This window comes from Carlito syrichta, unplaced genomic scaffold (genome assembly GCF_000164805.1).
Source record: "Carlito syrichta isolate Samal-C Ts95f unplaced genomic scaffold, Tarsius_syrichta-2.0.1 Scaffold301612, whole genome shotgun sequence".
Taxonomy (NCBI): domain Eukaryota; kingdom Metazoa; phylum Chordata; class Mammalia; order Primates; family Tarsiidae; genus Carlito; species Carlito syrichta.
Window position 1 is genome coordinate 27,080 of NW_007245708.1, and position 12,691 is coordinate 39,770.

At 43.1% G+C, this 12,691-nt stretch overlaps 1 protein-coding gene across 1 annotated transcript in view; it reads left to right on the forward strand.

Annotated features, from left to right (window-relative positions):
* Window positions 1-2,881: 2,881 nt before the first annotated feature.
* LOC103257188 (lethal(3)malignant brain tumor-like protein 3) overlaps window positions 2,882-12,691 on the forward strand; it is a gene marked incomplete at both ends in the record, with an annotated part of 64,126 nt that continues 54,316 nt past the window's right edge. The window contains 6 exons of the mRNA XM_008054915.2: window positions 2,882-2,993; window positions 3,356-3,430; window positions 4,844-5,003; window positions 6,425-6,557; window positions 9,105-9,189; window positions 11,081-11,172. Coding sequence (XP_008053106.2) covers window positions 2,882-2,993; window positions 3,356-3,430; window positions 4,844-5,003; window positions 6,425-6,557; window positions 9,105-9,189; window positions 11,081-11,172 — 657 coding nt within the window. The remainder of the gene's footprint in view (window positions 2,994-3,355; window positions 3,431-4,843; window positions 5,004-6,424; window positions 6,558-9,104; window positions 9,190-11,080; window positions 11,173-12,691) is intronic.

Sequence of the window (12,691 nt, forward strand, 5' to 3'; positions counted from 1 at the left end):
GCAAATTGAGAAGCCAAGAAAAATTTGATCCCTGTGTCTTTTTGCGTATGATAGGATACTTTGAAAATGCTTTTTAATTTTTGAGATAAGCTACTTCAGGTAGAACAGATGTTCTTTCCTTTTTCAGAGTTAGAGAATGCCTTTGAGGATATGATGAAACCTATGAATCCTGTTCCCGGAAAATATGTCTCTCTGACTTAGAAGAGTTAACTGTGTCGCTAAATGACATTGCATCTTTACTTTGTACTTAGACTATAGGACAGTTACTGACAGTTAATTTAGAAGAAGGAAAAGCTGACGAGGATTAAATTTTGTACTGTGAAAATATTGCCTTTTAACTTTGAAAGTATTGGGAGCTGAAGCTTCTAGGTGTCATAGTTCTGGATTTTTACTTGGAGATTCCAGTCACTGGTGGTCTCTTTCTCAGTGTTTGAAATGCAGGGTGGGTTGCATTTTTGAAGAAATTTGGACACCTGAAGCCATGAAGACTTTCTGTTTAATGTAAATGTTTGATGCTGTTTCTCATATTTTGTATTTGTCAAATAAGCAAAAATTAACATCAGTAACGTAATCAAAGTAAAATTCCTTACCTGAAGTGAACTGTCAAGTTTGTGCCTGTTTTTTAAATTGTTTTTCTGTCACATTCTTTAATATCGCTAATTAATAATTATCATGATAGCTTGTTTTTTTTCTACTCTTTGCCCAGTAGATGGTACTGTCAGCCTTATTTTGAAATATTCTGTTTTCAGCATGATCATTTTAAAATTTGTTTTTTTTTAACTTTCAGATTTCTTTTTCCCAAAAGAAAAGTTATTTTAGCTGTTTGCCTTTTAGTTGACTTTTTACCATTTCCTACACTGATATTTTAGGTGTACACACCTGGGGTAGTATTTACATATTCCCTGGAAACTTATCTAGACTTTGTAATAGGGAGAAAACATCCTCATGTTCCTTAACCATTTCAACTCATTCATTTAATAATTGTGGATTGGCCATCAGCAGCATGCCACTGCACTCCAGCCTGGGTGACAGAGTGAGACTTCGACTTAAAAAAATAATAATAATTATGGGTTATTTGTAGAAAATTATTCAAGTTGTTATTTTCACCTAGTGGAAAGAATAATTGTTGGTACTTTTCGCTTAAGATTTTTCTGACTTGAGGTCTGAATGTAGTTTGACAAAGTAAATAATTCTACTGGCATGTTAACCAAAAAAGATTTTTTCAGATTGGCAGGTGTGTAGGGCCTTTCTTAAATTCCACATATTTACATGCTCGTGATTTCTGTGAAAGATCTAAAAAGTATATTATCCTTTTGAATTTTGAGTTTTCCACCTCTTTATCACCTGTTAAAATTAGTGGGTCCCTCACGTCATTTTGTTTTACAGAAAAACAGAAGGAATACAGAATTCTTATTGAAATTCTTGAATATGAGAGTAACTTTAACCATTTCAGAGAGACCAAAGCCCCCCACATAGGTAATGGTTAAGGCATCAACAAACACACACAGTACAACCAGGTTGTTATAGAAACTTAACTGTTTATGAAGCTTGCCATTAAGTTAGAGAAATTTTTTTTCTTTCTTTTTTGATTCAGGGTCTCACTGTCACCCAGGCAGGAGTGCAGTGACATGATCGAGGCTCATTGCAGCTCAGACCTCCTGGGCTCAGGTGATCCTTCCATCTCAGCCTCCCAGGTAGCTGGGACTACAGATGCCTGGCTAATTTTTAAAATTTTTTATAGAGACAAAGTCTCCTTATATTGCCCAGGCTGATCTTGAACTCCCGGGCTCAAGAGATCTCTCGCCTCAGCCTCCCAAAACATTAGGGTTATAGGTGTGAGCCATTGGTCCTGGCCTGAGAGGAAATTTTCAATATTTGAGCTGAGTTGAGAATGTTCATGAGATCAAAATGCCCTTACTTTTTTTGTGATAAATCTGGCTGGTAGCTAGGAAACTTGTTCAGCTGTTGCAGAAATTTCCAGTTGTTTAGAAGGACTAGACATGAAGGTAGTGGAGAATTCTACAGAGCCGTGAAAGAGGAATTGTGACCTTGGGGGTCGTGTGACTCATGCTTCTACCTTCCGTGCTCATGTCTTGGAATATAAGGAGAAGGATGTCCAGGCCAGTGTTTCTGGGATAGGGATATTCCTTCTCTCTGAACCAGAAGAGCCTGGGTAAGACAAGGCGATTCCTGGGAAAAGAACCATTTTCCTTTTACTAACTTTGTTTATTGCAAAAATAGGAAACAAAGAAAAACGAATTTCAGTTAAAACAAAACAAAACAAAAGTATGTTTGGAATGACAACTCATCCAGGTAAACTGGCAGCTTAAAGATTAAGCAAGGCCGGCGCGGTGGCTCAGGCCTATAATTCCAGCACTTTGGGAGGCCGAAGTGAGAGGATTGCCTGAGCCCAGGGGTTCGAGACCCGCCTGGGCAACTTGGCGAGACCTCGTTTCTACAATAAGTCAAAAAATTAGCCGGGTGTGGTAGTGCGTGCCTGTAGTTCCAGCTACTTGGAAGACAGAGGTGGAAGGATCGCCGGAGCCGAGCAGTCTGAGGCTGCGGTGGCTGTGAGCGTGCCACTGCACTCCAGCTTGGGTGACAGAGTGGGACCCAGCTTTATTACATAAGCATGATTGATTGCAGGATTGTTTATGTCATTCCGCGTTACCTTGATGCTTTGTCTTTTTCCCTTCCTTGAATTCCAAAATTAGAAAAATACAAAGGCCTTCATGTTGGTAGGAGGCTTATCAAGTTATAATTCCTTCAGTTTTAGCGCATAATTAATTTGCTTAAAGACTAGATGTGTCAGCCATTACCCACTGTCTTGAGCACTTCCGTACAATTCGCCTTCTTTTTGTTGTTGTTGTGTTGTCCTTAGTTTCGGGTAAATGAGTTTGGAGCCCTGGAAGTTATCACGGATGAGAGTGAGATGGAAAGTGTTAAAAAAGCAACTGCCACCACGACTTGGATGGTACCGACTGCTCAAGAGGGTAAGAAAGGGCCGTATGCACATTCCTTTCTTTCGCAAGATTTGAAATAAGAGTATCTAAGGTTGTATAATCAGCTGACATTTTGAAAGTCCTGGGTGATTTTTGTGCTTCGTGCTCTTAGGTACGTTTCTGTAAAGAAACTGATAGGAGCCAGCTTTTGCATTGTAAAATATAACTGTAAAGCATCTTCTTTCCTAACGCCAGATCTGTAATAGCGCAAGGCTAGTTGGGAATCATCGAGTAAATTCATGCCGTAGCCTACACAGGTGGTTAAGCCAAAAGCCTGCCACTTTTTTTCTCATCTACTCCAATGGTTGTAACTAACACCTGTATGCTGATGACTCCTAAATCTATATCTCCAGCCCCGACCTCTCCCCCGAGCTCCAGGCCCGTATTTCCACCTGCCTACTGGACATCTCCACCCGGATGTCCCACAGGTACCTCAAACTCCACATGTCTGAAATGCAACTCATTTTCTCTTTCTTTCTCCCCTTCCCCCAACCTGCTCTTTCTTCCCTAACCCACATTTCGGTTGACGGTAGCATCACCCACCCGTTGGACAAGCCAGACATGTAGGAGTCATCCGAATTCGTTCTCGCCACTCCCGTATCCTGTTACCTAATCCTCTCGGTTTTTATTTCCTATGCCTCAGATCTGGCCTCTCCTGCCTGTCTTCACTGCCATTGCCTTAATTTAGACTCTCAGCCACTCTCACCTGAACTATTGCTGACGTCACTCTGCTTCTAGTTTCACGTCCAATTTATCACGCACACCCGGATGTCCCAGGAACTCGTGTAGATGGCTCATCAGACACGTTACTGATTGCTTGTTGCCTCTTCAGCAGAACATACAAAGATCTGGGTGGCCTGCACCCACCTGCCTCGTCTTCTCGGCCTCTGTCCCTTCTTTGTATGTCGTGTTCTGGCGGTGGCAGTGACACACAATTACATGTGCCCTTCCCGACACATCATGTGGTCTCATGCTTTCTTGCTTTTACTCATGCTGGGTTTTTTTCCCCCTGCTCAAATGCCGTTTCTCTGTGTCCAGCTGGTAGATTCCTCTTTGGCCTTCAAAACCCTGTTGAGGCTTCTTATCAGAAAGTCCTTCCCTGACCTCACCCCAAGCCGAATGAATCACTTCTTCCGTACTACTTCTGGAACTTGCTCATGCTTCTGTTATTGCATGTGTCACATTTTATTATAAATACTGGATTTCTTGCCTGTCTTCTCTTCTAGACTGTGAGCTGTCTCGGGCAAGGTCTGTACTGTCATTATCAATGTCTAGCGTAAATTGGTGCCTAATAAATGTTTGCTGAATGAATGATTCGCCTAATGATTCAGGCAAGAGGAGATGTGAGACCCTACGCGATCTGGGTAATTATGATTCAGGAGATCTGATACATTAAAAGTAAAATAGCTGCTGAGTTAGCATATTAAGGAAAAACAAAATCACTCATCAGAAGGTCATAAATGTGAAGTGACGTAGATGCCCTTTTGAAATCTTCTCCAAGATACAGATATAGAATAGGATTCTGTAGGTCGATCATCGCATCTTCTGAATCCAGAGTTGAAGGAAATTTTCTTCATTTTACTTCGAACTCTAGAAAAAGCTCTGGACAAGCTTTTGTTTAACCCTTCTGCAGAATATTTTTTCATTATAAGAATGTTTTGGGTGATTTTCTGCAAAGTCAACCCCCCTGCCTCCTAAACAATATAATTTGATCGTTCATTCATTCAACAAACACTATTCTTTTATTGCGTTGCTAACAAAATTATTCATTATTAATTAGTGTAATGGTATTTTGGGATATCTTCTGTCATGGTTTTAATTTTTCTCTTTTCATCTTCTAGTCTTTTCGGAGAAGACGGGGATGCCTTTCAGGTTGAAGGATCCAGTAAAAGTGGAGGGGCTTCAGTTCTGTGAGAACTGTTGTCAGTATGGCAACGTAGATGAGTGTCTTTCTGGAGGGAACTATTGCAGCCAGAACTGTGCTCGGCATATCAAAGACAAGTAGGTTTTGGCCCCGTTCCATCTGTAAAATGGGTCTTAGAGTCTGAGGTCATGGTGCCTGAGAATACAGAGGTTTTGTGCACTCTGACACCTGTCACCTGTTTATGCCTTTTTCCCAGAGATATTTCCTCTAGAGACACCTGGAGCCTGACGCCTTTATGAGGCCTGGTGACTTCTGTCATGCGTGGTCTGAGTTGTACTGCCTGTGTGCTACCTGCAGTGCGACCTCTGCCTCTGGCTTCGGCCTTATGTTTACATTAATTTGATTGCTTTCCAAATCTCCAAAAATCGCAGTGTATTTAGATTTTTCTGGGCTATGTACATATCTTGATAATACCGATATTTATGGGCGCACAGTTTCGTTTGTGTTTTGGGACTCCTTAGGTAGCTCACCTAAGATCGGTGTATGGAATAAAACTCCCACTGAGCCGGGCTTGGTGGCTCAGCCTGTCATCCCGCGCCTTTGGGAGGCTGAGGTGAGTGGATTGCCTAAGCCCGCGGGTTCGAGACCCGCCTGGGCAGCGAGACCTCATCTCTTCAATAAATCAAAAAATCAGCCAGGTGTGGTAGTGCATGCCTGTAATTCTGGCTACTCGGAAGGCTGAGACGGAAGGATTGCCGGAGCCCAGCAGGTCAAGGCTGCGGTGGCCGGGAGTGGCCACTGCACTCCAGTCTGGGCGACCGAGCGAGACTCCAACTCAAAAAAAAAAACCAAAAAACTCCCACTGAGTGGCTGTCGGAGATAGTGTCAGTTGTAGTGAGTTGTCACTGATGGTCTCAGGGTAGAGACTGAGAATTGTGAGACCGGGATCAGGTATGTGACCTTCCCATTTGGGGACTGTCTGACAAGGTTCAGCTTATCACCGAGAAGGTATTTCTTGTGCATATAATTGCATACTACAAATAAATGCCTGGACATTTATATTTTAGTGGCGTGTCCCACATATTTCAATCAGCACATGGGAATTATCTGTTTTCGTTGGCCAACTGATGTTTTATGAAGCTATGCTTGCCTTTTTCAGCTAGTAGTTGCTGGATCCTTGCTTCAGAATACCCTTGCTTTAGAATCTCATGCCCTGAAAACAAATGTCTTTAAATAATTGATACTTTTATTAGTATGAATGGCAGATGTTGCTGACAAATAACTATAAACTTGTTAGAACCTATTTCACATATAGTACTGGTTCCCTTTTGAAATTACTATGTAAAGCAGTTTTCATTTTCTACCCTGACAGATGTCATACATAATAGTGGTTTTAAGGGTTTCTTAAATGTGATGTTCTAATGCCTACGGATTTCTCCTGGTAGTTAGTTAAACCTTTTTTCCTTGGGTGGGTGGTTTTTAAAAGATAATTTTTAAACATGTAGATGTTTGATAGGTATTGTTTCCTGTCACTCTTTTGGGTTTATAAACACAACAGAGATCAGAAGGAAGAAAGAGACATAGGTGAAGACAATGAGGAAGAAGATACTAAATGCAGTCGGAAGAAAAAACCAAAATTATCTCTGAAAGCTGATGCCAAGGAGGATGGAGAAGAGAGAGATGATGAAATGGTTAGTATCTCCTGCCCGACCATCAGGAGCACAGGGAGGCTTCTTCATTGGGTCTCAGCTTGGTCACATGCACTGCTCTGGAGCCAGTTGAGGTCTGATGCTGGTTCTGGGACCGTCTGTGTTACTGTCAGCAAGTGGCCTAGCCTCTGTGTGCCTCACTGTTCCCATCGCAAAATGTGAATAACTCACAGCCGTACCCTTCCCTCAGGGTGAAACAGTAGGATGTCCTGAAATCTGTTGCTGGGATGAGAGACAACGATAAGACCTTCAGTTCTGTAGATGAATCTTAAGTTCCTCTTGACAGCAAAATGCCAACCCCATTTTGGTAAATTACAGGCAGATCTCATGAAACTATGTGAGTGGGTAGAAAATGGCATATAAATATCAGGTATATTTGGGGAAAAGTCATCCAAAATGTGCTAATTAAAACATACATATCTTATCCCTAAAGCACGGATTAATGGTTCTACAGGAAAAGAGAGCTTTGAGGTCTGGAAGTGTTTCCCTTATGATCAATACTGAGCAACGGTTATTTGCCATCGCTGTTCTAGGAGCTGGGGTTATAGGGATAAGACAAACAGAGGGGACAGAGTCTCTCCTCTCAGAAATACTGCATTCTTCTTAAGGGGTCATATAATAGACAAATGAAATGAACAGGAGAAATAGCAGCTGATGATAAGTGCTGTGGAGAATTAAAGTAGGGTAACTAGGATTGGCTGACTACTTTAAGCAGGCTTGTCAGGGAGGCCTCCCAAAGAAAGTGGCATGAACAGTGTGGTCTAAACAATGAGGAAGAGCTGACTGGGTGAGATGGCGTGTGAGGCATCCTCCAGATAGCAGACCTCCTCAGGGCGAGTCCCTCGGGTGAGAACTCATGTTATATGGAGGACATTTTTTAAAAGGCACTCTGGTTGAACAGCATGGTTTAGGGGAAAGTGGAGTAAGATGAAACTGAAGAAGGGTACGTGGTCCAGGGCTTATAGGGCTTTAGGATAAACCAGCCATGGGAATTCATTGTATACTAAGTGTCATGGGAAGCCATTGGAAAGTTGAAGGCGGGAGAATGCTTGGATCTGGTGTGTGTTTTTAAATGACCACTGTGGGCCTGGTACAGTGTCTCACACCTGTAATCTCAGCACTTTGGGAGGCTGAGGCAGGAGGGCTGCTTTAGTCCAGGAGTTCGAGACCAGCCTAGGCAATATAGCGAGACCTCATCTCTGCAAAAAATTAAAATAATTAGCCATGGCTGGGCTTAGTGTCTCAGCCTGTCATCCTAGCATTTTGGGAGGTCGAGGCAAGTGGATTGCCTGAGCGCACAGGCTTGAGACCAGCCCATGCAACTTGGCGAGACCTCATCTCTACGATACATTTAAAAAAAATTAGCCAGGCGTGGTAGAGTACACCTGTAGTTCTGGCTACTTGGAAGGCTGAGGCAAAAGGATTGCCTGAGCCCAGCAGGTCGACACTAGGGTGGCCATGAGCATGCCGTTACACTCTAGCCTGGGCGATGGAGTGAGACACCAACTCAATAATAATGATAATAATAATAACAGTTAGCCAGGAGTGGTGGTGTGTACCTATAGTCCAGCTACTTGGGAGGCTGAGGCAGAAGGATCGCCTGAGCCCAGAAGGTCAAGGCTGTGGTGAACTGTGATTGTGCCTCTGCACTCTGGCCTGGGCAACAGAGTGAGACCTTGACTCAGCAACAACAAAAGAGAGAGAAGAAGGGAGGGGGAGAGAGAGAGAGGAAGGGAGGGAGAGAGAGAGAGAGAGAGAGACAGAACCGCTGTAGCTTTGATACATGAAAGCAAGAGTGGGATGAGGAAACCAGTTAGGATGTGTTGCAGTAGACCAAGTAAGAGTGCTATGGAAGATAGAAGCTGGTGGATTTGGGGTTGATGTCAGAAGGAGGGTTGTCCAAGTGTAAGAGAAAGAGAAGAATTGGGAATAACGCTTAGATTTCTGGTTCAACAGTTGACTGAACAATCATGTCCCTTACTGAGAACGCAAAGGCAGGCTGGAATGGAGACTCGAGTCCCCTGGCCGTTGTGAGTTTGAGGTGCTTATTCGCCCTCCGAGTGACAGTGCCAGGAAGGCAGGCCCCTTCAAACCAGGGAGAGGGAGCTAGAGGTACAGCTGGCATACAAGATGACCTTTAAAGCTCAGGGGAAGTGAGTAGAAATGGAGCAGGACTGGATAGGAGGAGACAACAGGGGAGACTGAGAAAGGGGCCCTAAGGTGTAAGGAAAACCTGAACTCAGTGGTCAGGGAGCCGAGCGCTCGGTGCACGGAAAGCAGAGAAGGATGGGGGCTTTCTGGCCCTTTCAGAGGGTGGTGGTTCTTGGAAACAGTCTTATTTTGTAATGTCCTCAGGCCAAAAGCAACACGGTTCTCAAATGAACTGTGTCCTTTCTTTCCTTAAAAGTTATTAAGTAGAGTGGAAGAAAAGAACAGCACCAAGAAAAATGCTTTCTGCCAGCTCCATAACTTTTCACGGGTGCCAGTTTCATGAGCTTTTCAAGTCATAACTGCTCTTTCTTGTTGCAGGAGAACAAACAAGATGGAAGAATCCTGAGGGGTTCGCAGAGAGCCCGAAGGAAAAGACGAGGCGATCCGGCTGTACTAAAACAGGGTGAGCAGATGAAAGGAGAATTGTCCTTGTAACTTGATGAAACTGAAAATGTTTCTTCGCACAGGTGGAAATCTGAGTCTTCATTGTAATGCGTGCTGTGGCAGTCCAAGTATAGCTTTGGGGTTTTCTTTAGTTCAACTTTGCCATTAAAAATGAAGGTTTTGAGGAAGTAGGTAAAGAAAAGAAAAGGGACTTCAGAACTTTCAAGGGGTTTCAAGCATGAGGACATCCTTCTCTTCCTGTGGGCGAGGTTGTTCCTGCATCAATGCCTTTACTAAAACCTCTTTTCCTGTTCATTTTCCAGTCTTGGGATTTCAATGTTCCCTCCCAAAGTACGAGCTCCTGATGTGGAGTAGATTTTTTTTTTCTTTAATTGTTCAGAAGGCAACATTTTATTCTCATAAGGAATCCAACTCTTAGGCTCTTCCCTGTAGTATTTGTCTTGATGACCTTGTTCCCTTAATCAGCGAGGACCTTGGGTCATTTCCATAGAGGCTCCAGCATCCTCTACTGGGCTTCGTTTCCCTGGCCTGGCGCAGCTGCCGGCCAGCCTTCTGTTTGAGGCCACTTCTCATGGCCCAGCTTCTATCCTGCATGGTCATATTGCCCCTCCAAATCAATGCCACAAAGCCAGTGCTCCTCCTCCGTGCTTGGACACATTCCTTGCTTGTTTTCTGTTAATTCCTCAAAAAGAGTTGGAAATATTCCCACCTGCCTCATGTGTGCCACCTAACTTTCATGTCTTTTCTAAGGTGACTTTCTATGTAATGCCACTGAGAAGACAGAGAGCAAATCCCACAGTTACTCTGCCTCTGTGTCTGTTTCTTTCCCCTTTCTTCCCTTTCCTCTTCCTTCAGACTGGATAAATTCCAGGCCCCTGGCTTTTCTGGGACCTTGTTCCTTCAGTCTTTTTTTATTTTCCCCCTTAAATGGTCAGATTTTTTTTTCCCTCTTTTTAGGCTCTCTGTACCTTCACCTGCTCCAATCTCTTCCTCAGAATACCTTTTTCTCAACTTTGCTGCCCATCAGGCTATTATACTCTTTCCTTTGCTTCCAATACTTGTCAGATTAATCCAAAACAAAATGCAGATGAACTGCCTCCGTGTTTTTATCACTGCCATATTCTTCTGCACCTAAAAATATGACTCTCACTACATTGATTTTTCTTTTCTTTTTCTTCTCTTTTTAAAATTAGTGGCCATCGGCCGGGTACAGTGGCTCATGCCTGTAATCACTTTGTACTGCCCTTTGGACCAAGGCAGTTGGATTGCTTGAGCCCAGGAGTTCAAGACCAGCCTGGGCAACATAGCAAGACCGTCTCTAAAAAAAATTTTTTTTAAATTAGCCAGGTGTGGTGTTGCTTGCCTGTAGTCCCAGCTACTTGGGAGCCTGAGGTGCAAGGATTGCCTGAGCAAGGCGGTCGAGGCTGTGGTGAGCCATGATTGAGCCACCGCACTCCAGCCTGGGCAGCAGAGTAAGACACCCTGACCCTAAACAGAGAAAAAGATTAGCAGTCATTCTCCATGCACTCTGTACACTGGCCTTTTCTCAGTCCTCAACTTTTTGATCTCTTAGGAGATATTTTTTGAGCATCCTCCTTGAAGCTCTCCCTTCCTGTAGCTTTCATGGTACTGTTCTATCTCGACTTCCTGCCCCGTCTTCATTTCTTCTCAGTTCTTCCACTTCCTTCTCCTACCTTCTCAACTGTGGGTGTATGCCACAGCTTGCTTTTTAGCTCTTGCTCTCAGGAAAAGGAGCCAGAAAAAGATACTGGGAGATACCAGCCATGGAAGTATGAGAAGAACCAGCACAGTAGGAGTCGGGGAGTGAGAGTTCACAAAAAAGCACAGATTCCTTAGATTCTATCATTTTGGTCTCCCTTGCCTTTCAGGTTTGCCTCCTAAAGGAAAGAAAGCCTGGTGCTGGGCATCCTACCTGGAGGAGGAGAAAGCCGTGGCAGTGCCGGCAAAGCTGTTCAAGGAGGTATGGGCCCTTCTAGAAGCATGGTCTGTAAGGGCAAAGGAGCTGGCGTACTGACCTGAGTTAGGGTATCGTTTCCATGGTCTGTTTAGGAAATGTGGCTTGGGATTATTTCTCAAACATACAGTTTTTATTCACGTGTTTATGTGGAGGGCAGTTAGCACTGATGTGTGTACAACTTCCTCATGCCACATGTGTGGGCGCATGCCAACACATGCTTGATCTTTTCTCTCATCACTTACTGGGCTTGCACTCCTGAATTTAACAGGGATACTCCTACTACTGCTGAAAAACCAGCTGAAGAAAAATGGCAGGAAATTTTATGCCAGCATGTGGCTTTGGGAGATTAAAAATGAGTCACTAATATTGACATACTCCCATGACAAAACAATTTTATATGCGCTACAATGAAAATATTTTATCATAAGTGATTTAAGACCACTTAAAAGTATAGATGTCAGATGTACTTCTGGACAGGAGCTGGTGCCCCTGCACTAAAACAGGAGTCGGTAAACTTTTCCTATAAAGGGCCAGACAGTAAATAAGTTAGACACTTCAGGGCATCAGGCATCAGGGCATGAAATCAGCCACATGTGATACGAAAACGAATGGATGGATGTGGCAGTGTTCCAGTAAGACTTTTATTTACAAAAACCAGTGGTGGGCTGGATGTGACCCACAGACTATAGATTGCTGACCCTTGGTTTAAATTACTTAGTTATATTTGATCATGGTATGTAATAAATCTACCATAGAGTTTTATATACATATATATATGTGTGTGTGTGTGTGTGTGTGTGTGTATATATATGTGTGTGTGTGTATATATATATATGTATGAACATAGGGAGTTTTTTTGTTTTCCAAGTGAGAAAGCAGGATTTACTGAGAGGACAGAAAAGCTCCCATGGCGGGAGGGGACCTGAAGAGGTTACCTATAGGGAGTTTTTAAAAATGTGATGAATAGTAATGGTAGGATGACTCTATCAGCATTAGGAATATTTAATTAAACATAGTAGTAAGTATATACAAACTTGTTTTGCATTATTTTCTGTGACATTGGTCCTTTATAGAATAGACTTTCATATTTAAACAAATGTTTGTTTATAGTTAATTACTTGAATCAGTAATATGATTCAAAATGTAAAAGTACTCAAATAATGCAAAGTGTGTCCCTCATAACCCTGTCCCCAAGCACCACGTTGCCTCTCCTGAGAGTGACTCTTTGCCAGTTCCTATAATCCCTTCCTGGAAAGTTATATGTACTCTATAAGTTGCGCACACACACACACACACACACACACACACACACACACACACACACACACAGAAACTATCAGGTTCAGAACGAGTTAAATCTGTAAACTAGGCAACTGGTAATGTCCGTGAGATCAATCTTCTTTTCTATCCCCATTCTCATTATTTCTCAATCATCCAGCCATTTCCCTCTGTGTCTGATCTTCCCCCTAATACCTTTGCAATAATTTTCTGGGAGAAGAGTGATGCCCAGGAGCTCTCCCAG